This window comes from Lepidochelys olivacea (genome assembly GCF_965140295.1).
Source record: "Lepidochelys olivacea isolate rLepOli2 genome assembly, chromosome: 2".
NCBI lineage: Eukaryota > Metazoa > Chordata > Testudines > Cheloniidae > Lepidochelys > Lepidochelys olivacea.
The window spans coordinates 31049-54093 of record NC_140412.1 but is presented as its reverse complement, the minus strand read 5'-3'; the positions used below and the strand labels follow the sequence as shown (position 1 = coordinate 54093).

General features: G+C 45.2%; 1 protein-coding gene and 1 long non-coding RNA gene across 10 annotated transcripts in view; one reads left to right on the top strand and one right to left on the bottom strand.

The window, feature by feature from the left end:
* The window catches only part of LOC311515814 (uncharacterized protein), a 37840-nt gene that overhangs the window by 2751 nt on the left and 12044 nt on the right, over positions 1-23045 (top strand). For 3 of the 9 annotated variants that reach the window (XM_084619169.1, XM_084619167.1, XM_084619168.1), the window contains exons 2-3: positions 2679-2746; positions 3445-3571. The exons of 3 other annotated variants lie outside the window; for them this stretch is intronic. In XM_084619169.1, the coding sequence (XP_084475295.1) occupies positions 3538-3571 (34 nt within the window). In that variant the 5' untranslated portion in view covers positions 2679-2746; positions 3445-3537. The remainder of the gene's footprint in view (positions 1-2678; positions 2747-3444; positions 3572-23045) is intronic. 3 more of the 9 variants (XM_084619171.1, XM_084619172.1, XM_084619170.1) reach the window with 2 other exon arrangements.
* Positions 129-21361, bottom strand: LOC311515816. Its single transcript, XR_014710239.1, has 2 exons — positions 21271-21361; positions 129-1955 (listed from the first exon to the last, which is right to left on the bottom strand). It is a non-coding gene; the product is annotated as an uncharacterized lncRNA (long non-coding RNA).

Below are 23045 nucleotides of genomic sequence, written 5' to 3'. Positions count from 1 at the left end.
TCCCTTTCTTGAGTTGATAGTTAATTTACAACCCAGTAAGGTGTATCAGGAGTGTTAGAGAGCTTATTCCTTCACTCTCCCACTTCCCTGGTCCTTCTCTCATGAACAGAGAGCAACAATACCCGAAGTCTGAAGGTGCAAACAGTTTAATGTTTATTGGGGTGAACTTCCAGCAATCTTAAATCCAAGTTCCTTTTTCCTTATTTTCGAATCCCAACTTACTTCCTGTTGGCCCCTAATTTATATAGTAATAATCTTAGCTATACCTTAACCAATCATTCTACTGAAATTTACCTAACCAATCCTAACATTATGTAACATGATTAGCTAACCAATTATATCTCACCACCTTAATTAGTTTACACCCAGCAAAATTAATTGTACAGCAGACAGAATCACAGAACCAGACAGACCATGCAAACAAACAATAGCAAAGTGGGAACTGTCATAAATATAAAGGGAAGGGTAAATCCCTTTAAAATCCCTCCTGGCCAGAGGAAAAATCCTCTCACCTGTAAAGGGTTAAGAAGCTAGGATAACCTCACTGGCACATGACCAATGAAGAGACAAGATACTTTCAAAAGCTGAGGGGAGGGAAAAACAAAGGGTCTGTCTGTGTGATGCTTTTGCCAGGGACAGAACAGGAATGGAGTCTTAGAACTTAGTAAGTAATCTAGCTAGATATGCGTTGGATTATGATTTCTCTAAATGGCTGAGAAATTAAGTTGTACTGAATAGAATGAATATTCCTGTCTGTGTGTCTTTTTGTAACTTAAAGTTTTGCCTAGAGGGATTCTCTATGTTTTGAATCTAATTACCCTGTAAGGTATTTACCATCCTGATTTTACAGAAGTGATTCTTTTTTACTTTTTACTTCTATTAAAATCCTTTTTTTCAGAAACTAAATGCTTTTTCCTTGTTCTTAAGATCCAAGGGTTTGAGTCTGTGGTCACCTATGCGAATTGGTGAGGATTTTTACCAAATCTTCCCCAGGAAGTGGGGTGCAAGGGTTGGGAGGATTTTGGGGGGGAAAGACGTCTCCAAACAACGCTTTCCTAATAAAAATAAACCCAGATAAACGTTTGGTGGTGGCAGTGGAAGTCCAAGGGCAAAGGATAAAATAGTTTGTACCTTGGGGAAGTTTTAACCTAAGCTAGTAAAAGTAAGCTTAGGAGGTTTTCATGCAGGTCCCCCCATCTGTACCCTAGAGTTCTGAGTGGGGAAGGAACCTTGAGAGGAACTATAATGACAAAACAATACAGAAGTGAGGATTTCACAACTACGTCTATAAAGACATAAGGGTTTCCCAGCTGTGTCTATTGATAAGTGAGTTCTTACCAGACAGAAAACTATCAAACTAAATTTCCTTTTACATCTTCTAGGCTTTTCCCTTTCTCTGGAAGTGATAGATCGGATCACCTTCCTAACAGCCCCATATTAACTAGTTTGGAATGTGAGGATGTGACCGGATGCTTCCCAGCTTATGGCTGCCTCTGCTGCTTAGCCAAAGGCATTGGCCTAAGAACAGGGCCTCAGACTGTCACAGTGAGAGAAGGCCCTTACACAGTTTCTTTCTTGTATACCTCTATTGCTGAAGCAATTTGTTGGGAGCAGGAGGGTTGCAGAAAGCAGGCTTGTCTCCCACCGCATGCCTATTCTGAGCGGCGGAACAGGTTGTTGATAGACGCCTTCACTTCACAGGAATCTCCCTCAGAAATCTCCAGAAAACTCTCTTGGAGATACTGGGCAATCCACTGTTGCAGGTTCCTTGGCAGAGCTGCTTTGTTTCTTGCCGCATTAACGGTAACTTTCCCGGGCCGCTGTGCCGTCATGGGGGAACCATTGCTGCACACAGGCGAGCTGCATAGGGGCCAGAGCGGAAGCTGTAGGCTTGGAGAAGACCCTGATTCCCTGCTCACCCTCAGCAGCGAGATATCTTCCATAATGATCACATCCTATGGAAAGTATGGGGACAGGAACGATTATCAGTGCCTCCCAAGGTGCAGAGAATCCTCCAGCAAGTGAGCCGTGCTCCAAGCTACAAAGGAAGGCGATAAACCCCCAGGGCCTTTGCCAATCTGCCCTGGAGGAAAATCCCCCCCGCCTCCCCCCGTCCTTGTTATACTTGGAAAATGAAAACTTTTAATCCAGCATGCTGGCTCTTCCGAAGAGCCACATGCCCAGTGTACAGCACGGTCTGGGAAGAGTGATTTACCCTGCCCCTGTGGCTACTCAGTATTTTGAGGGTCTTATGGCTCGTGTGCTTGTCTGGGGTCAGCCAGTTAGTGCAGTTATGTTATGCAATTATGTTAAACCCACTTACTGCATCATATGCACCAGTCACCTCCTAGCATTACAAGCACTGCAATCTCGAGCATAGCACCAAATATTAGTGGCTTTCAGCTTCAGGTTGCTGCCTCAAGGCATCCCTGATCCTTATGGCCCCGCGCTGTGCCCCTCTAATAGCCCTGGTCTCCAGCTGTTCAAACTCAGCCTCCAGGTGTTGAGCCTCTGCGGTCCAGCCCTGAGTGAAGCTTTCACTCTTCTGTGATGTTATTGACATAAACTATGACTGTATAGATCATTGTTTCAACCACTGTGGTGCAGAATTCCTCTAGGAATAAAGAGCCTGGGGGGAATTGTGATGTAACATTACTGTCCTCTTCTTGCCCTGACAGGCTGAAGCGTTACATCCCATCCTCCTGGAGGACAGGGAAGGGAAATAGCTGCAGTGAAACCAGTTCAGGTAGGGATTATCAGGGAGTTTCTGGTGGGTTCCTGTTGGATGGAGAAAGGCAGTAAATACATAGGAGGTGGGTGCTTCTGCAGGGTGTAACTTGGTCTGAGGGGGGAAGGGGCAGGAAATACACAGGGTGGAGAAAGGGAGTGGGACAGGGTGTGACAAACCTGCTGGGATTTGTTTACTGTGGTGCCTAGATTCTAGGAACACACCCATGGAGTTAGTGGAAATTTCCTAACTTGTGGAACAGGAAACAACCCCCATCAACTGGGCTGGGAAAATTCCCAGATGCTGGAGCCTGAACCTACTAGCTAGAGGATGCTATGAGATATGAAGGGGCACTCACCATTGCGGCCTAGGGAAGACTCCCATCCCATCCCGCTGCTGGCACTGGGGAGGGTGTTGGGATTCCTGCCAGGGAGTTGTCCCTGTGCCCTGCTGGGGACTCCATCTCCTGTATCAACCTCTGGCTAGTAGGTGAGTGATGTATGTGAAGACCCCTGCCCCCTCTATCTGCTGGGAGTGGTGAAGGGCTCTCTTTCTCCCCTCACCTTGATGCTTCCTGGCTGCTCTGATGGGGTGGGGGTGGGACTCTGCTGACTGTCCACCTTCCAGAACTTCTATATGATCGGCCCTCCACCCCTGTGAATAGTGGGGTTGTCACTGGGCAGCGGGTTCTGAGGGGGTGGCTCTTGCTCTTTCAGGGGCCAGTGAGCTTTGAGGAGGTGGCTGTGTATTTCATCAAGGAAGAGTGGGCTCTGCTGGACCCTGCTCAGAGAGTTCTCTACAGGCAAGTCATGCAGGAGAACTATGATAATTTGACCTCACTGGGTAAGGATTCCTGTTCCCTTGATTATTAGACGAGGAAATGAAGAGTTAAGATTCACAACACCCCACAATGCAACCTCAACTCTGCCTTGTTTCAGCAACACCCCGACAGGCCAATGACACACACATGAGCACTCTACCATTCCCTCCCACAGAACACTTAGGGAACAGCGCACGGGAGCAGGATAGCACAAAGTCTAACACCTTCTCTTTGCTAAGGCAAAACTTGGGGTAGGTCCGGTGTAGGGAACAGAAGCTACCTACACCTGGCCTGCACTCAAACACTGAGCCTACTGCATACAATCCATCTCAGACTTTCATAACGTTACCACCCCTTTACGCTTGCACTGAGGATTCCTTCTGAGTCATTGCTTTCAGTTACCCCTCACTGAGTCCTGTATGCCAACAGACTGCTGACAATCCCCATGCAAGATGTGACGAAGTGGGGGTTTTATTAGTCTTGCTATGTTGCATGTGAGTCTTACTGTCCTGTACGGATACTGTGTGTACCTTAGTTTCCCTGTGTACTGCACCAATACTTCGGTGGTGGGAATTGGGTGTGAGATTTTTGCTGAGGCTCTCGGGGCAGGTGAGACTGCCTAGCTATTTGCAGCTATGTAACCTGAGACCCAGGAGGGGGGTTCAACCAGGTGACACCTTTGGCCCAGGAAGCGAGGCAACGAAAAGGAGGAGGGGCATGAAGGGGGTGTCAGAGGTGAGGTGGCTGGAGGCTGGCAGTCTGCTTGGGGGAACTGGAAGAGGGGGAATCCAGGGTGTCTAGCCCAGGATTCCCAAGATGGACTTGGCTGAAAGTCACTGATGTCTGTAATAACAAGGTTTGTTCTATGCTGTGGTCCTGTCTAAAAATAAACCTCCTCTTTTACGCTGGCTGAGAGTCATGTCTGACTGCGGAATTGGGGTGCAGGGCCCCCTGGCTTCCCCAGGAGCCCTGCAGGTGCAGACTCGCTGTGGGAAGTGCACGGTGTGAAAAGGGGATGCTGAATGCTCCAAGGTCAGCCCCAGGAAGGCCGAAGCTGTGTAAGCTTCTTACACTGGAGACCATATGCTCAGAGAGAGGAGGCTCCCCCAGAGTCATAGAATATCAGGGTTGGAAGGGACCTCAGGAGGTCATCTAGTCCAACCCCCTGCTCAAAGCAGTCCTAACTGGCTTCATATGAAGTAGTTCCAAAGTATCGCCTGGTGACTCCGTGACACAAGAACACACACTTGTCACTTTTTATTAACACAATCTACAATGCTCAGCACTGAAATGAGGAATACCTGTTTCGTCTGGTTTCACATGCACCTCTCTGCGGATCACAGTCACAGCTATGCCAAGCTGCTCCAACTTATCCTTCCACCATTCATTTAAAGCTACAGCTGAAGTGCATGCAGATAAATGCTGGTATTCAAATCTGAGGAACACAACATGTAATGGCATGTGCTTAGTCCTTACTCCTATTGATTAATACATTTTGAGGCCATGGAGTTTCAGCCAGTTACCATTATAGTGAGCTGAATACCTTGTGTTTGACGAAAACATCTTCCTGAAAGGCATCAGTCTTGACTTGAAGACTGCAAGAGATGGAAAATTTGCCACTCCCCTGCATAGTTTTTTAACCTTTGCACCACGCTTCCTGACTGAATCCCAGTGACATTTGCCTGCTCCAGGGTTAGGGGATATGGGCAGAGTTAAGGTTGTGTTGCAGGGGTGTCATGTAGTTTAGTTTATTTCCTGGTTTTCAGAGGCTTTATCTTTTGCCAACATCCATATGCTGGAATGGCATGAGGCAGCACTGGGCAACTTTAACTCTGCTTTAAAGTACTTTATGGGCGTTTAATTTCCTTGACTTTCTTTTTAATGGACTTGTTTGCCTCTATAACTCTTTCTACACTAGAGCTTTTGCCAGCAATTTATGTCAGGTAGGGATGTGATTTTTCACATCGCTAACTGCCAGAGCTATGCTGGTGAAACTTTTAAGTAGCAACCAGTCCAATACCTCGATGTAGATTTTAAAGCACTTCAAAATATTGCTCTTAACACAGATTTTGATATCAAGGCAAAAATTCCAAGAAGAACTCCTGCCAAAAGTGAGAAAAATCCACAACACGCTTTGTCTGAATGTTGTCAGTGATAAGGCTCAGAGTCAGATGCATGTAGCTCAGGTTCAGTGGCCACAGCATGTCCTCTTGAGCCAACCAATTACTGTGAGGGTAGATTCCTGGAAATTCTGGCTGTTAAAAGAGCATTAGTCTTGCTGCACATGTAAATTTCAGTCTCTTGGACTCATCATTCGATGATGGTGTATGGAGGAGGGTTTTAGGTTTATTAGGAACTAGGCAAAGGAAGAGCCTATATAGGAAGTGTGGGCTCCATCTGAACCACAATGGAACCAGATTTCTGACCTGTAAAATTAAAAAGTTCATAGAGGAGATTTAAACTAATGGCTGGGGGAAAGGCAACACATGATTCAGACTCAGACCGATCCTTTGGGTGAGGATCTCTTAATGGGGGTTCTTTACGAGGATATAGAGAGGAGGGACTAGAAGTTGATTAAGTAAAGAAAGGGGAAAAAAATACATAGGCAGGAGTTGTAGACCAAGCTGGATGAGCAAGCACCTTAGAGAGGTGATTAAGAAAAAGCAGAAAGCCTACAGGGAGTGGAAGATGGGAGAGATTAGCAAGGAAAGCTACCTTATTGAGGTCAGAACATGTAGGGATAAAGTGAGACAGGCCAAAAGCCGTGTAGAGTTGGACCTTGCAAAGGGAATTAAAACCAATAGTAAAAGGTTCTATAGCTGTCTAAATAACAAGAAAACAAAGAAAGAGGTGGGACGGCTAAACACTGAGGATGGAGGTTAAGGATAATCTAGGCATGACCCAATATCTAAATAAATACTTTGCCTCAGTCTTTAATGAGGAGCTTAGGGATAATAGTAGGATGACAAATAGGAATGAGGATATGGAGGTAGATATTACCAAGGTACCGAGGTAGAAGCCAAACTTGAACAGCTTAATGGGACTAAATCGGGGGGCCCAGATAGTCTTCATCCAAGAATATTAAAGGAACTGGCACATGAAATTGCAAGCCAATTAGCAAAAAAATTTAATGAATCTGTAAACTCAGGAGTTGTACCGTATGACTGAAGAATTGCTAACATAGTTCCTATTTTTAAGAAAGGAAAAAAAGTGATCCGGGTAACTACAGGCCTGTTAGTTTGACATCTGTAGTATGCAAGGTTTTGGAAAAAATTTTGAAGGAGAAAGTAGTTAAGGACATTGAGGTCAATGGTAATTGGGACAAAATATAACATGGTTTTACAAAAGGTAGATCGTGTCAAACCAACCTGATCACCTTCTTTGAGAAGGTAACAGATTTTTTAGACATAGGGAATGCAGTGGATCTAATTTACCTAGATTTCAGTAAGGCATTTGATATGGTTCCACATGGGGAATTATTAGCTAAAATGGAAAAGTTGGGGATCAATATGAAAATTGAAAGGTGGATAAGGAACTGGTTAACAGGGAGACTACAGTGGGTCACACTGAAAGGTGAACTGTCAAGCTGGAAGGAGGTTACTAGTGGAGTTCCTCAGGGATCGGTTTTGGGACCAATCTTATTTAATCTTTTTATTATTGACCTTGGCACAAAAAGCAGGAATGTGCTAATAAAGTTTGTGGATGACTGTAATGAAGCGGGACTGTTCTTAATGTTTCCTCTGAATATTGTGGGGGTGCCTCAATTTCCCCTATGCAGTTCTTAAGTATCTAGGTGGTGGGATAAGGGTGTATGATCATTGCAGAGCCCTAGAGGGCAGGTGTGTACAGGGGTCTGGACACAGAGAATTGCCGACACCTTGTTTCCTGGCAACTGATGGCCTGGCCCTTCCCCCCTGCAAGGTGAGAGCTAAAGGGTTGGAGAACAAAGGAATCCGGTGACCTCCTGGCCCGGGAAAGGGACAAAGCCCAGAGGAGGAGGGCCTGGAGAGAGTTTCAATTTGGGTCTGGCTGGGGACATGGAGTGAAGTGCAGACCTGGTTGTGTGGCTCACTGCCCCCCAAAATGGACCCAGCTGAGGGGTCCTGTTCTCTGCACCTACAAGCTCTGTGTTAGACTGTGTTCCTGTCGTCTAATAAACCTTCTGTTTTACTGGCTGGCTGAGAGTCACGTCTGACTGCAGAGTTGGGGTGCAGGACCCTCTGGCTTCCCCAGGACCCCGCCTGGGCAGACTTGCTGTGGGAAACGCATGGAGGGGCAGAGGATGCTGAATGCTCTGAGGTCAGACCCAGGAAGGCGGAAGTTATGTGAGCTGTGTGTCCTGCAGACAGTCTGCTCACAGAAAGGAGACTTCCCCAGAGTCCTGACTGGTTTTGTAGGGAGCAGTTCCAGAGTATCGCCCGGGGGCTCCGTGACAACTGACACAAGGCTGGGAGGTATTGCCAATGCAGAGAAGGACCGGGGATATCATACAGGAAGATCTGGATGACCTTGTAAACTGGAGTAATAGTAATAGGATGAAATTTAATAATGAAAGTGCAAGGTCATGCATTTAGGGATCAATAACAAGTATTTTGGTTATAAACTGGGGACGCATCATTGGAAGTAACAGAGGAGGAGAAGGGCCTCGGAGTATTGGTTGATCACAGGATAACTATGAGCTGCCAATGTGATATGGCCATGAAGAAAGCTAATGTGGTCTTGGGATGTGTCAAGGTTCCTTCCCCACTCTGAACTCTAGGGTACAGATGTGGGGACCTGCATGAAAGACCCCCTAAGCTTATTCTTACCAGCTTAGGTTAAAAACTTCCTCAAGGTACAAACTTTGCCTTGTCCTTGAACCCTATGCTGCCCCCACCAAGCGTGTTAAACAAAGAACGGGGAAAGAGCCCACTTGGAGAGGTCTTCCCCCCAAAAAATATCCCGCCAAGCCCTACACCCCCTTTCCTGGGGAAGGCTTGATAAAAATCCTCACCAATTTGCATAGGTGAACACAGACCCAAACCCTTGGATCTTAAGAACAATGGAAAAGCAATCAGGTTCTTAAAAGAAGAATTTTAATTAAAGAAAAAGTAAAAGAATCACCTCTAAAATCAGGATGGTAAATACCTTATAGGGTAATCAGATTCAAAACATAGAGAATCCCTCTAGGCAAAACCTTATGTTACAAAAAGACACAAAAACAGGAATCTACATTCCATTCAGCACAGCTATTTTACCAGCCATTAAACAAAAGGAAATCTAATGTATTTCTAGCTAGATTACTTACTAACTTAAGGAGTTATGAAGAGCATTCCTGATCTGTTCCTGGCAAAAGCATCACCCAGACACACAGACCCTTTGTTTCTCTTCCCCCCCGCCCCCCGCTTTGAAAGTATCTTGTCTCCTCATTGGTCATTTTGGTCAGGTGCCAGCGTGGTTATTTTAGCTTCTTAACCCTTTACAGGTGAAAGGGTTTTGCCTCTGGCCAGGAGGGATTTTATAGTTCTGTATACAGAAAGGTGGTTACCCTTTCCTTTATATTTATGACAGGATGCATCAGGCGAGGTATTTCCAGTAGAGATAAGGAGGTGTTAGTACCATTATACAAGGCACTGGTGAGACCTCATCTGGAATATTGTGTGCAGTTCTGGTCTCCCATGTTTAAGAAAGATTAATTCAAACTGGAACAGGTACAGAGAAGGGCTACTAGGGTGATCCAAGGAATGGAAAACCTGTCTTATGAAAGGAGACTCAAAGAGCTTGGCTTGTTTAGCCTAACCAAAAAAAGGCTGAGAAGAGATATGATTGCTCTCTGTAAATATATCAGAGGAATAAATACCACGGAGGGAGAAGAGTCATTTAAGCTCAGTACCAATGTGGACACAAGAACAAATGGATATAAACTGGCCATCAGGAAGTTTAGACTTGAAATTAGACGAAGGTTTCTAACCATCAGAGGAGTGAAGTTCTGGAACAGCTTTCCAAGGGAAGCAGTGGGGGCAAAAGAGCTATCTGGCTTCAAGACTAAGCTTGATAAATTTATGGAAGGGATGATATGATGGGATAGCCTAATTCTGGCAATTAATTGATCTTCAACTGTTAGCGGTAGATATGCCCAATGGCCTGTGATAGGATGTTAGATGGGGTGGGATCTGAGTTCCTACAGAGAATTCTTTCCTGGGTGCCTGGCTGGTGAGTCTTGCCCACATGCTCCGGGTTTAGCTGATCGCCATATTTGGGGTCGGGAAGGAATTTTCCTCCAGGGCAGATTGGCAGAGGCCCTGGGGGTTTTTCGCCTTCGTCTGCAGCACGGGGCGTGGGTCACTTGCTGGAGGATTCTCTGCACCTCAAAGTCTTTAAACCACAATTTGAGGACTTCAATAGCTCAGACATAGGTTAGAGGTTTGTTACAGGAGTGGGTGGGTGAGATTCTGTGGCCTGCATTGTGCAGGAGGTCAGACTAGATGATCATAATGGTCCCTTCTGACCTTAAAGTCTATGATTCTATGAAAGGTAGGAGCTGAAGAGAAACAGTCAGATGAAAGAGCCCTATTCAATTACATCACATGAAGACAGACAAGTAAATATTGACAAATTTTATAAGTGCTTGTATACAAATGGAAGAAGGCTAAATAGAATCATAGAATCATAGAATATCAGGGTTGGAAGGGACCCCAGAAGGTCATCTAGTCCAACCCCCTGCTCAAAGCAGGACCAATTCCCAGTTAAATCATCCCAGCCAGGGCTTTGTCAAGCCTGACCTTAAAAACCTCTAAGGAAGGAGATTCTACCACCTCCCTAGGTAACTCATTCCAGTGTTTCACCACCCTCTTAGTGAAAAAGTTTTTCCTAATATCCAATCTAAACCTCCCCCACTGCAACTTGAGACCATTACTCCTCGTTCTGTCATCTGCTACCATTGAGAACAGTCTAGAGCCATCCTCTTTGGAACCCCCTTTCAGGTAGTTGAAAGCAGCTATCAAATCCCCCCTCATTCTTCTCTTCTGCAGGCTAAACAATCCCAGCTCCCTCAGCCTCTCCTCATAAGTCATGTGTTCCAGTCCCCTAATCATTTTTGTTGCCCTTCGCTGGACTCTCTCCAATTTATCCACATCCTTCTTGAAGTGTGGGGCCCAAAACTGGACACAGTACTCCAGATGAGGCCTCACCAATGTCGAATAGAGGGGAACGATCACGTCCCTCAATCTGCTCGCTATGCCCCTACTTATACATCCCAAAATGCCATTGGCCTTCTTGGCAACAAGGGCACACTGCTGACTCATATCCAGCTTCTCGTCCACTGTCACCCCTAGGTCCTTTTCCGCAGAACTGCTGCCTAGCCATTCGGTCCCTAGTCTGTAGCTGTGCATTGGGTTCTTCCGTCCTAAGTGCAGGACCCTGCACATATCCTTATTGAACCTCATCAGATTCCTTTTGGCCCAATCTTCCAATTGGTCTAGGTCCCTCTGTATCCTATCCCTCCCCTCCAGCGTATCTACCACTCCTCCCAGTTTAGTATCATCCGCAAATTTGCTGAGAGTGCAATCCACACCATCCTCCAGATCATTTATGAAGATATTGAATAATGAAGATATTGAATACTAAGATGGGTGAACTTGAGTGCCTGCTTTTAAAGGAGGATATTGATATAGTAGGCATCACAGAAACTTGGTGGAACGATAATCAAGGGGACATGGTAATATCAAGGTACAAAATATATAGGAATGACAGAGTAGATTGTGCTGGTAGGAGTGTGGCACTGTGTGTGGGGGGAAAATGTATAGTCAAATACAGTAAATTTTTTAAGTGAATCTGTATGGATAGAAATTCCGTGCTTGAATAATAAGAGTAAGAGAATATACTACGGACTATGATGGTGATTCTGAAAAGCTCAAGGAGATTAGAGGAAAATAGAAAACTCAATAATATTAATAGGGGATTTCAGCTATACCCATATTGACTGGATACGTGTTGTCTCATGACAGGATGCAGAGATACAGTTTAGACACGATTAATGACTGCTTCTTAGAGCAGCTAATCCTGGAACACACAAGGGGAGAGGCAATTCTTGATTTATTCCTAAGTGGCACACAAAAGCTGGTCCAAGAGGTGAATACAGCTGAACCACTAGATAATAGAGACGGTAATGTAATTAAATTTAACATCCTTGTGGAGGGTGGGGAAATATCTAAGAAGCCCACCACAGTAGCATTTAATTTCAGAAAAGGGAACTATATAAAAGTGAGAGCTAGTTAAATGGAAATTAAAAGGAACAGTACAAAAGTGAAAAGCCTGCAAGCTGCATGGAAACTTTTTAAAAACACCATAATAGAGGCTCAAATTAAATGTGTACCCCAAATGGAAAAAAACAGTAAGAGGACTAAAAAAATACCACCATGGCTAAACAACAGAGTAAATAAGGCAGAATTTTAAGGCCTCACCAATCTTGAGGGGGTCAACAAACATGTGGACAAGGGTGATCCAGTGGACATAGTTTACTTGGAGTTTCAGAAAGCCTTTGACAAGGTCCCTCACCAAAGGATCTTAAGCAAAGTAAGCAGTCATGGGATAAGTAATGGGTCAGGAACTGGTTAAAAGACAGGAAACAAAGGGTAGGAATAAATGGTCCGTTTTCACAGTGGAAACGGGTAAATATTAGGGTCCTTCAGGGATCTCTACTGGGACCAGTATTGTTCAATGTATTCATAAATGATCTGGAAGAAGGGGTAAATGGGAAGGTGGCAAATTTTTCGGATGATATAAAATTACTCAAGATAGTTAAGTCCAAAGCAAACTATGAAGAGTTACAAAGGTGTTACCTGGGGCTTTGCTGAACCCAAAGCTCTTGGTAACTTTACGCTTTGCAAGGCGGTGACAGGAAATAAATCAATGGGGACACGGCCATCCAGCCGATAGATCTGGGGCGAGCGAACATTTTGGCCTGAGGGCCACATCGGGTTTCCAAAATTGTATGGAGGGCCAGTTAGGGGCGGCTGTGCCTCCCCAAACAGCTAGGCGTGGCCTGGCACCCAACCCCTATCCAACCCCCACCCCCCGCTTTTTGCCCCCTGATGGGCCCCCCTGGGACTCCTGCCCCATCCACCACCCCCTGCTCCCTGTCCCCTGACTGCCCCCAGACCCCCCACCCCTGAGTGCCCCCCGTCACCCCATCTAACCCTCCCTTCCTGACTGCCCCCCTGGAACCCCTGTCCCCATTCAACCTCCCTGTTCTCTGACCGCCCTGACCCCTATACACACCCCCGCCCCCTGACCACACCCTTGAACTCCCCTGCCCTCTATCCAACGCCCCCTGCCCCCTTACTGCGCTCCCTGGAGCGCTGGTGGCACTACAGCCGTGCCGCCTGGCTGGAGCCAGCCACACCACCGCGCAGCACAGAGCACCGGGTCAGGCCGGGCTCTGCAGCTACGCTGCCCCAGGAGCTCTCAGCCCTGCCGCCCAGAGCATTGCGCTGGCAGCGCAGTGAGCTGAGGCTGCGGGGGAGGGGGAACAGCAGGGGAGGGGCTGGGGGCTAGTCTCCCAGGCCAGGAGCTCAGGGCCGGGCAGGAGGGTCCCGCGGGCCAGATATGGCCTGCGGGCCATAGTTTGCCCACCTCTGCGATAGATAGTTGATGCAATCAGGCAAACAAAAGTGCTTTCACTCAAAGCTTCTACTTTATTTAGTCCCCATCACTTATACACATCCACAATAGGTTAGTAGAGCACCCCAAATCACCCCTAGATTCATATTTACCCAGGGTCACTAGACTTCCAGTGGCCAACTTCCCGTCTTCAGGGAAACATGAGAGGTGTTCAAGTATCCACTGAGCTCAGATTTTTTCCTCTTTTTATATCCATTTTGTTAGTATTACATAGCTTGTGCATCGAAATAACTTAGTTTCTGCTTAGCACTTAAGTGTGGAGATTTTCAGCCTGTTAGGAAGGGAATTTTCCATCAGTTAACCATCTGTATAGTAACAGTCAACTATTGCCAGACTTTCCATCTTGCAAAACCACATGCTTTGGAAAAACAGCTTAAGTCAGGAGGGCAGAGGGTTATGTTTACTCCTCGTGGTCGCTCACTTCACCCTCCCCTCCTGGTCTGTTAGTTGTGCTAAGGTTTCAGAAAGGCCTCCTTTTAGCTGCTTTCAGCAATAAGCATAACATTTGGTATTCCAGCTGCAGACAGTGGTTCAGGCACCTTACTGGGCTATCAAAAATCTGCTCCTACAGTCCCCTCCTTAAAGCCCACTTTTTTTTTGTTTTTGTTTTGTTATCATAAGGGGTCTTTATCTACCTATAGTCATCCCCACAAAGGACTCTGGTTGCACCAGAGCTGTGATGCAGCAAAAGCTCAAGGCTCTCAGCTGAGACTGAGCAAATGATCTTCTTCTTGGCATCCCACACTCAGCACACCAGATTATCTGGATGATGACTACACGGTGGCAAGTTGTACATACTCCCCTTCTAAGGGTAAGAGCAATGGTGAGAGAGCCACTGGCTCATCTGTCAGGGGACTTGGAATTGCTGAGTTTTGCGCCAGGTCCAATATGTCATCAGACTGAAAAAGAAAACCGCTACTATTTGGAATACCAAAATGACTATAATGGGGTGCAGGGCCAAATTCAAGATCCCTGTGCCAGTCGGGGACAATTCCAATAATACTTCTCACCACTGGTGTGTTAGGTCCTGGCCAGTTCTTGCAAATATGCATTTAATTTCATTGGTGTTATGATGCACAATAACCATGACTCTACACCCTTCCTGTTTGGCTGCATGCAGCTGGTTCTGCAAATCAGGGTGTACAGGCAACGTCTGTAAAACAGTTAAAGTCATCCCAAGGGGTACAGGTTTTACAGCAGAGTACAAAGTATTTGTCTCTCTTAACTGATTATATTTAAGTTCCAGCACTTGAAATTCAGAATCACATCCCCAAATCCTATACCATGACACAAGGATCATAAGCTATGGGATTTTCCTTCAGCCATTTCCAAACACACATCATGTACTTTCAGGGCATTTTTGTTGCATTCATGTCAAATTCCACAGTGAAGCACTGGAATGAGTTACCTATGAGGTGGTGGAATCTCCATCCTTAGAGGTTTTTAAGGCCCGGCTTGATAAAGCCCTGGCTGGAATGATTTAGTTGGTGTTGGTCCTGCTTTGAGCAGGGGATTGGACTAGATGGCCTCCTGAGGTCTCTTTCAACCCTAATATTCTATGATTCCTTTAAACATCACCCATAATCTATATGTGTCAACCCATTCCATCTATCTTGTTTGCTAATACTTCCTCATTGATGCTCTTAAGAACCCCTGCCCTCGTTTCAGTTGCTCTCCATAGATCCCTTCTTACCCGGCCCTTGCCAGATTTGGGGACCTTATGTAAATTTATCCAGTTTTTCCTCGGCCTTCAGATAATGGCTGGACAGATCACTCACAGTGGGGCTCTAGTGCCAAAAAGTGTGCTAGGCTTAGGCCTGTGATGGCCTTTTTGAGGGAGTAGGTGGGGTTAATTACCAATTGCTTCTTTACATTGGTTTGAACCACATATGCCCTGACCAAACTAATTACAGGTGGTCCCAAAATTCACACTTTCGTACTTTTTATTCCATGGGGTCCCCGGAGGAGCCATTTTCCTGTCATATTGGCTGCATGTTAATAACTATTTTACCAAGGCACCATTTTAACCACAGTATTATCAAAACATTCTTTATCCCTCTTATAAATTTCTTGAGAACACAGGGCCTCCAAAATGCAGGGCAAAGGAACCTTCCATTCCCCTCGTGGTATCACTGTCTGTAGCCTTGCCTCCCCCAGACCTTCTTGTCCAGTGGTTGGGGTGAAAGGGTTTGTTTTTGCCTAAAATGAACTGTCTTTTCCCCCAGTGCTGTCCTCTTGGGGATGTCAGTCCACAAATGAACACATTTGGACTTACAACAATTAAACAACAGCCTGTCAGTTCCACCTAGTGACAACTGTACCCACCTGGGTAGCTTTTAATTCTCCCCACTAACAAATCCGCTCCCCCACTATCCACATGAGGATGCTGTAGTTGCCACCAAAGTGGTAGAGATTCCGTAGGCACCAGCGTAGACCATTTGCAACCCAAACCATGCTACATTGCCAGTTCTTGCTCATTCCCACGCTCATATTTACTTTGTCCAAATCCAAGCCTTTCAATTTTACTGAAGTGGGGTCATTTCAGTCCAAGGGCCTACGAGTGATTTGTTCTCCTGGGATGTTGGGATCAGTAGTGATGTCAAGGGTACAGTTCACTTTACATTTTCCTGTCACTCATGGATAGTCTCCCCATGCTTCAGACACAATGGGTTTCTGATTCGCATCACCAAAGAGCAGGTCTGCAATCCAAATGCCAGCAGCAGCACACTGGAGTGCATTGTCTCCAAAATCTTCCAGCATCCATATGATGTGACAAAGTTCCTCCTCTACCTTGGTGGGTCTTGCACAAATTGGTGGATTTGCTTGCCTTGGAGCTTCATGGCAGCCCTCAGCTTGGCCATTTTTCTGAACCCACAGTCCAGGTCGACTCCTCCTGTGTCTGACCAGGAGTTGGGAGGCTTGGGGGGAACCCGGGCCCGCCCTTTACTCCGGGTTCCAGCCCAGGGCCCTGTGGAATGCAGCTATCTAGAGTGCCTCCTGGAACAGCTGTGCGACAGCTACATCTCCCTGGGCTACTTCCCCATGGCCTCCTCCCAACACCTTCTTTATTCTCACCATAGGACCTTCCTCCTGGTGTCTGATAATGCTTGTACTCCTCAGTCCTCCAACAGTCCACGTTCTCACTCTCAGCTCCTAGTGCTTCTTGCTCCCAGCTCCTCACACGCGCACCACAAACTGAAGTGAGCTCCTTTTTAAACCCAGATGCCCTGATTAGCCTGCCTTAATTGATTCTAACAGCTTCTTGATTGGCTGCAGGTGTTCTAATCAGCCTGTCTGCTTTAATTGTTTCCAGAAGGTTCCTGATTGTTCTGGAACCTTCCCTGTTACCTTACCCAGGGAAAAGGGACCTACTTAACCTGGGGCTAATATATCTGCCTTCTGTTACTGTCGTGTAGCCATCTGGCCCGACCCTGTCACAATGGTTAATAATCTAAAACACAAAGCAGAACAAACTTTTCCCCTCCCTATATAGGGAGGTATCACTAAAACATTTAAGCTAAACTTATTAACTTTTACTCAGACCCATCCAGGCCTGAGTCGTACCCTCCCCCCCCACACACACACACACTTTTTCCCTGGGACGGAACTCTTGAACTTTTAACTGTGCTTTTAGCACCCTCTTGAAGCTCAGCAAATTCATCAGCCCTGGTTTGTCTAGGGCTTGCTGAGGCTGGACACATGACTGTTATTAATTTTGCCTGTGCGTACATGTTTTACTGGAGAGTGGGTAGTTTTCAGTAACACAAGGGACAATCCTACCAGATATTCCCAATGCTGCAAAGCCCAAACTAGTGCCAAAAACCTTCTTTTCACAGGGAGTAAATCCCCTCTACTTCACTTAACGTTTTGGAGGCATAAGCCATGGGGCAGAGCCTTGTTCTATAGTTCTGACTCAGTACTGCTTCCATTCCCCTAACTGTAATTGCTAGCTGCAGCACAAACACTGTTTCACCCTGCTCCCTTCTTTAACAGTTCATGCAGTGGGGCTGCCTTCTTTGAAAATTCCTCAATAAAATCTCAGCAAAACTCTCTGTTGGTCAGGGGGACACCCCTTGTGTTCCCAAATCACTCCAAAATAATTTACTTGTTGGGACCACAGCTGGGCTTACTTTAAACCCAGCTTCCTGAATCTTTTGTAACATTCTGTCCAGTACCTCTAGATACTCTTCCTTGGTCTGAGTGTAAACTAGGATATTATCCACACACAAAAATTACACTGTCTTTTTCAGACATTCCCACTTGCATCTTGACTACCTGGGCATGACAGTTAATAGGGGCATCGTTCCAGCTCTTGGGGACCCTTGCAAAACATAACTGCTTCCCTTGAAATGTAAAAGCAAATTTGTAATAGCTTTCCTGATGTAAAGGGATAGCAAAGAAAGCATTGGCCAAATCAAAAACTGAAAAACACTGGGCCCCTCCTACAATGGAGACCATCACCTCCTCATACTTTGCCACAACGGGGGCCATCAGTAGGTTCACCCAATTAAGTGTACCACAAGCCTCCAAGTTCTGCTATCACCTTTAAGGACTGGCCACAGAGCAGCATTATTAGGGCTTGTCTGTTCCACTAAAACTCCTTGTCCCAAAAGTTCATCAAATGTTTCTTTCAGGATGGCTTCTGCCTCCTTTGGATACTTATACCGCTTCTGGGGTGGGGGATTGGGGCCTGTAACTAGGATTTCTGCCTCAAATTTACCACATTCTATCAGAATTTTGGCCTACAGCTTCCGGTGTTTTTCTGCAATTGCTAGGACTTTTGAGGGCCACTCCAATTCCTCAGATGCCTTAAGGGCTGCTATCCAGTATCTCGCTGAAATCTGAACTGATTCCCAGGACGTGCCAGGAGGCGTTTCCCATAGGACCCTGTTAGCAAAATCAACCAGCAATCTCAATTCCCTTAAAACGTGAATTCCCAGGATCCCTTTTCCTCCCAAAATCCATTAAACCAAATTGCCCCTTATTTTCCTTTCCCCTAACCGATACAGAATGTTTCTGCAAAAGGGAACAACACTCTGTGCCTCATTAAATCCCTGTAAGGTTTTAACTCTAGCCAGAGATTCAAACAGGTTCTCATTTCAGGGTATTCATCAAGGAATAAGTAGCACCTGTATCTAACAACAAATTGTGTTCCAATGTCCCTCTTTCTGACTCCACATAAAATACGAAGCTCCCCTTTTGGCCCTAAAATAAATAATAATCTTTGGGCCCAATCTTTCTTTTGTTAATTTTCTACTTTTCTCAAAACTGTTTCCCAAGCAGTTGCGAAGTAGCAGTAGCAAAGTAAACTTTTCTGTTGCATGGCAAAGGTATCTTCAAGGGCAGGAAAATACTTTCAGCTGTGATATTAACCCTTAACTTTCAAAACAAAAACACAAGAGAAAAAACAAGTTGAAGGATGGGGGGTTGTGAAGAGAAAGAGTAAACGGAAGGAGGGGGAAGAACGACATAGAAAGAAAGGAAAACCTAAGCCAAGAAAAAGTACCGACAGCAACAACAAATCTAAAAGTGGGGCTTTGTGGACCAAAGCATCTGGTAACCCATACCACTAGCCCCTGTCCTGACTCTGAGAGGAGAGTGAGAGTTGCCACCACATCTGCCGGAGTGAGACTGGGGGTGCCAGCTAGCCTTGCCAGCCATCCCAAAACTGTGCTTCAGCTTAACAAACCAACCAATTTCCCTGCTGCCCTACCCTGGTCAGCGGTGAAGGCCTGACCTCTACCCTTCTTCCCCTCCTGGGTTACCCCCTTGGGGACCAATCTTCCTCACCATAGGGGTTATGGGCCTCGGCGTCTGTAGTTCTTCCAGTGTTTCAAGCAATGGACCATATGGGAAATTCCCAGAAGAGCCCAAAGGAAAAGGAAGCTCATGAGGATCATCCCTCTCATACCCATAATGAGAAGGATACGAGTGGAGATCCTCCTCTGACCCATCACCCTTCCTCAAATTGCAGTCACTGTTACCTTCTGCTCTCCCAACCTGGCTCTGAGAGCACAACTTTGTCCTTTACATTCCCCATTATCTGCGTCAATCTTATCCTGAGAATCCTACAGTAAGGCCTTAATAATTCTTTTATTCTCCATTGTCTGATGTTTCAATCCAAACACTTCCTGCTCCAACTTCTTACTCACTCTCTTACTATCACACACTTGCTTTTGTATTCCCACTATCTGAGCCCAGAAGGTGTCTGATTCAGCCTTCAAGCTGGATATCTCTTTGTCTTTCTCGACTTGATATTTCACTAATTCCTCCAATCTTGCCTTTAACTGACCTATCTCTTTACCTACTAACGTCGCTAACATCTGCTTACAGAGCTACAGGAATTCTCTGGGGCTGGTCAAGCTCCCAGGCTTCCAGAGACCATTACTATGCTCCTGTTCAAAATCAGTCAAGCTATTTCCCAAAACAATTTCCAACTATTATTCTTTTCCAGATGTTTCCTTTCCTTTGAACATAATTGCCACTGGCCTGAGCTCTAAGTCTCAGTAATGGAATTTATCCATGAATTGACTCGTGAACTACGACATGAGAACTGTACGGAGCTACCCCACCTCACTGTCCTCTACCTTCTACTGCAATGCAAAACTGCTGGTTTGCCCCAGCCGTCCCCTTTCTCTCCACCAATTCTTGCTTGGAGCTCCAATTCTGTTTCCCCTGGGTTTTACTGAACCTAAAGTTCTTGTTAACTTTACTGTGACAGGACCCCCAGGGTGCGTGCTGGGACTGTGGGACCACTGTGCCCCCTTAACTCTCTCCAGTATGGGCTGTCTCTCACAATGCCTTACTAGTGACCAGCAGCAAACCCCTCTAGGTGCTGTTATCCCTTAGCAGAACCACATGTGGAGACCCAACACCCACCTAGATTGCATTAATGCTCCGAGAGCCACTCATGAATCACACAGAGAAAGGCACCAGAATCAAATCCTCCCAGCACAGTACCTCAGGAATATACTGTCTTCCACTGCTCAAGATGACCAGTGCACATTTATTAATTGGTTCGCCACTTCACCAGTGGAAAGTGGATATACACCACCCTTTGCAAAACCTGAGCAGATTTGCCACATACTTCATACAAACTCACTGGTAAAGATAAACAGTAAAACAAATTTATTGACTACAAAAATAGATTTTAAGTGATATTAAGTGATAAGCAAAAAGTCTAGTTACCAAAAGAAATAAAATATAAGCACGCAGTCTAAACTCTCAACCCTATTAGATTGGGCAGCAACTAGATTAAGCAGCTTTTCTCACCCTACTGGATATTGCAGTCCTTAATATACAAGTTTGTTCCTTAAACCTAGGCCAGTCTCCTCTGTTGGAGTCTTGTCATCTTCTCAGTGTTATAGTTGCTTGCAGCGTAGGTGGGGGAAGGAGAAAGGGGCCCTGCATGTGCTCACTGTGTCTGTTTCATAACCTCAGTCCATGTGCTTGTAGAACACAAGTCCAGGCAAGTCTGGGGGGCATTGCTGACTCACCAGACAAGGTTGAGGAATTCCCCTGGTGTGGCCTTATGCAGATGAGTCATTGAATTGTAGCTCCCTTGCTGGACAATGGCTGTTGATGGGTTGTTTGACACCCCGCCCAGGCATTGGTTACTTTGCTTGCTGTTGCCTCTGGGGAGCTGATATCTGGCTGATTCTCCCGCTTACAGTATGTTTTAGTGATAACCATACAACACAATTCTCGTAACTTCATTAATGCTATACATATATGGATAGAGAAATGACTTTCAGCAGGTCATAACATTTCCCCTGATACCTTACAAAGCATGCTTTATATGTAATATCACAATTATATACAGATGGGGAATATTGGGATTACAAGATGCTCCCCCAAGGTATAAGTATATCACATAATCTTTGTGAGGCGGTGGGAGGAAATAAATCAGTGGGGACAGCCATCTAGCCGATAGATAATTGATACAAGCAGGCAAACAAAAGTGCTTTCACTCAAAGCTTCTGCTTTATTTAGTCCCCAGCACTTACACATGTCTGCAACAGGTTAGTAGAGCATCCCAAATCACCCCCAGATTTGTATTTACCCAGGGTCTTGAAGAGGTCTTGAGTGGGTAACTGTAGACTTCTAGCGGTCAAGTTTCCATCTGCAGGAGAACATAAGAGGTGTCCAAGTGTCCACTGAGCTCAGATTTTTTTTCCTCTTTTTATATCCAATTTGTTAGTGTTACATAACTTAGATTCTGCTTCATAGGTTTTTTGATGAACAAGCTAAATGTGGAGATTTTCAGCCTGTCAAGTAGGGAATTTTCCATCAGTTAACCAGCTGTGTAGCAATAGTTAACTATTGCCAGACTTTCCATCTTGCAAAACCTCATGCTTTGGAAAAACAACTCAAGTCAGGAGGGCAGAGGGTCATGTTTACGCTTCGTGGTAACTCACTTCATCCTCCCCTCCTGGTCTGTTAGGTGTGCTAAGGTTTCAGAAAGGCCTCCTTTTAGCTGCTTTCAGCAATAAACATAACAATTGGTATTCCAGCTGCGGGCAGTGGTTCAGGGATGTTACTGGGCTCTGGTCTAGCAAAAATCTGCTCCTACAAAAGGATCTCACAAAATTGGGTGACTAGGCAACAAAATGGCAAATAAAATTCAATGTTGATAAATGCAACGTAATGTACATGGGAAAACATAATCCCAACTATACATACAAAATGATGGGGTCTAAATTAGCTATTACCAGTCAAGAAAGAGTTCTTGTAGTCATTGTGGACAGTTCACTGAAAACAACTGCTCAATGTGCAGTGGCAGTCAAAAAATGGTGTTAACACTTAATGGTGTTTATGGTGTTTCTCACAGTGTTAGAAATGGAATAACTAATAAGACAGAAAATCATAGACAGTAAAACTGGAAGGGACCTCAAGAGGTCTTCTAGTCCAGACCTCTGCACCCATATGAGGACTGAGTATTATCTAGACCATCCCTGACAGGTGTTTGTCTAACCTGCTCTTAAAAATCTCCAATGACGGAAATTCCATAACCTCCCTAGACAATTTATTGCAGTGCTTAGCTACTCTGACAGTTAGGAAGTTTTTTTCTAATGTCCAACCTAAACTTAAAATATCATAATGCCACTCTATAAAGCCAACATATGTCCACACGTTAAATACTGTATGCAGTTCTGGTCATCCATTCTGAAAAAAGAAATATTAGAATTGGGAAAGGTGCAGAGAAGGGCAACAAAAATTATTAGGGGTATGCTTCCATATGAGGAGAAATTAAGAAGACTGGGACTGTTCATTTTGGAAAAGAGATTACTAAGGGGGGATATAATAGAGTAACCCATAAAATCATGAATGGTGTGGAAAAAGTGCATAAGGAAGTGCGTAAGGAAGCGTTATTCACCCCTTCATATAACACAAGAACCAGGGGTCACCTAATGAAATTTATAGGCAGCAAGTTTAAAACAAACAAAAGGAACAAAATTCTTCCCACATTGCACAGTCAACCTGTGGAACTCATTGGCAGGGGATGTTGTGAAGGCCATAATAAGAACTGAGTTAAAAAAATAATTCAATAAATTCATGGAGAATAGGTCTATCAGTAGCTGTTAGCCAAGGTGACCAGAGGTGCACCCTAACCCTAACCATGGATTTATAAAGAGGCAATATGATATTTTGTGTCTTATTATCTATTCCTTTCCTTATATGGTGACAGGTTTCAGAGTGGTAGCCGTGTTAGTCTGTATCAGCAAAAAGAACGAGGAGTACTTGTGGCACCTTAGAGAATAATAAATGTATTTGAGCATAAGCTTTCGTGGGCTAAAACCCACTTCATCGGATGCATGCAGTGGAAAATACAGTAGG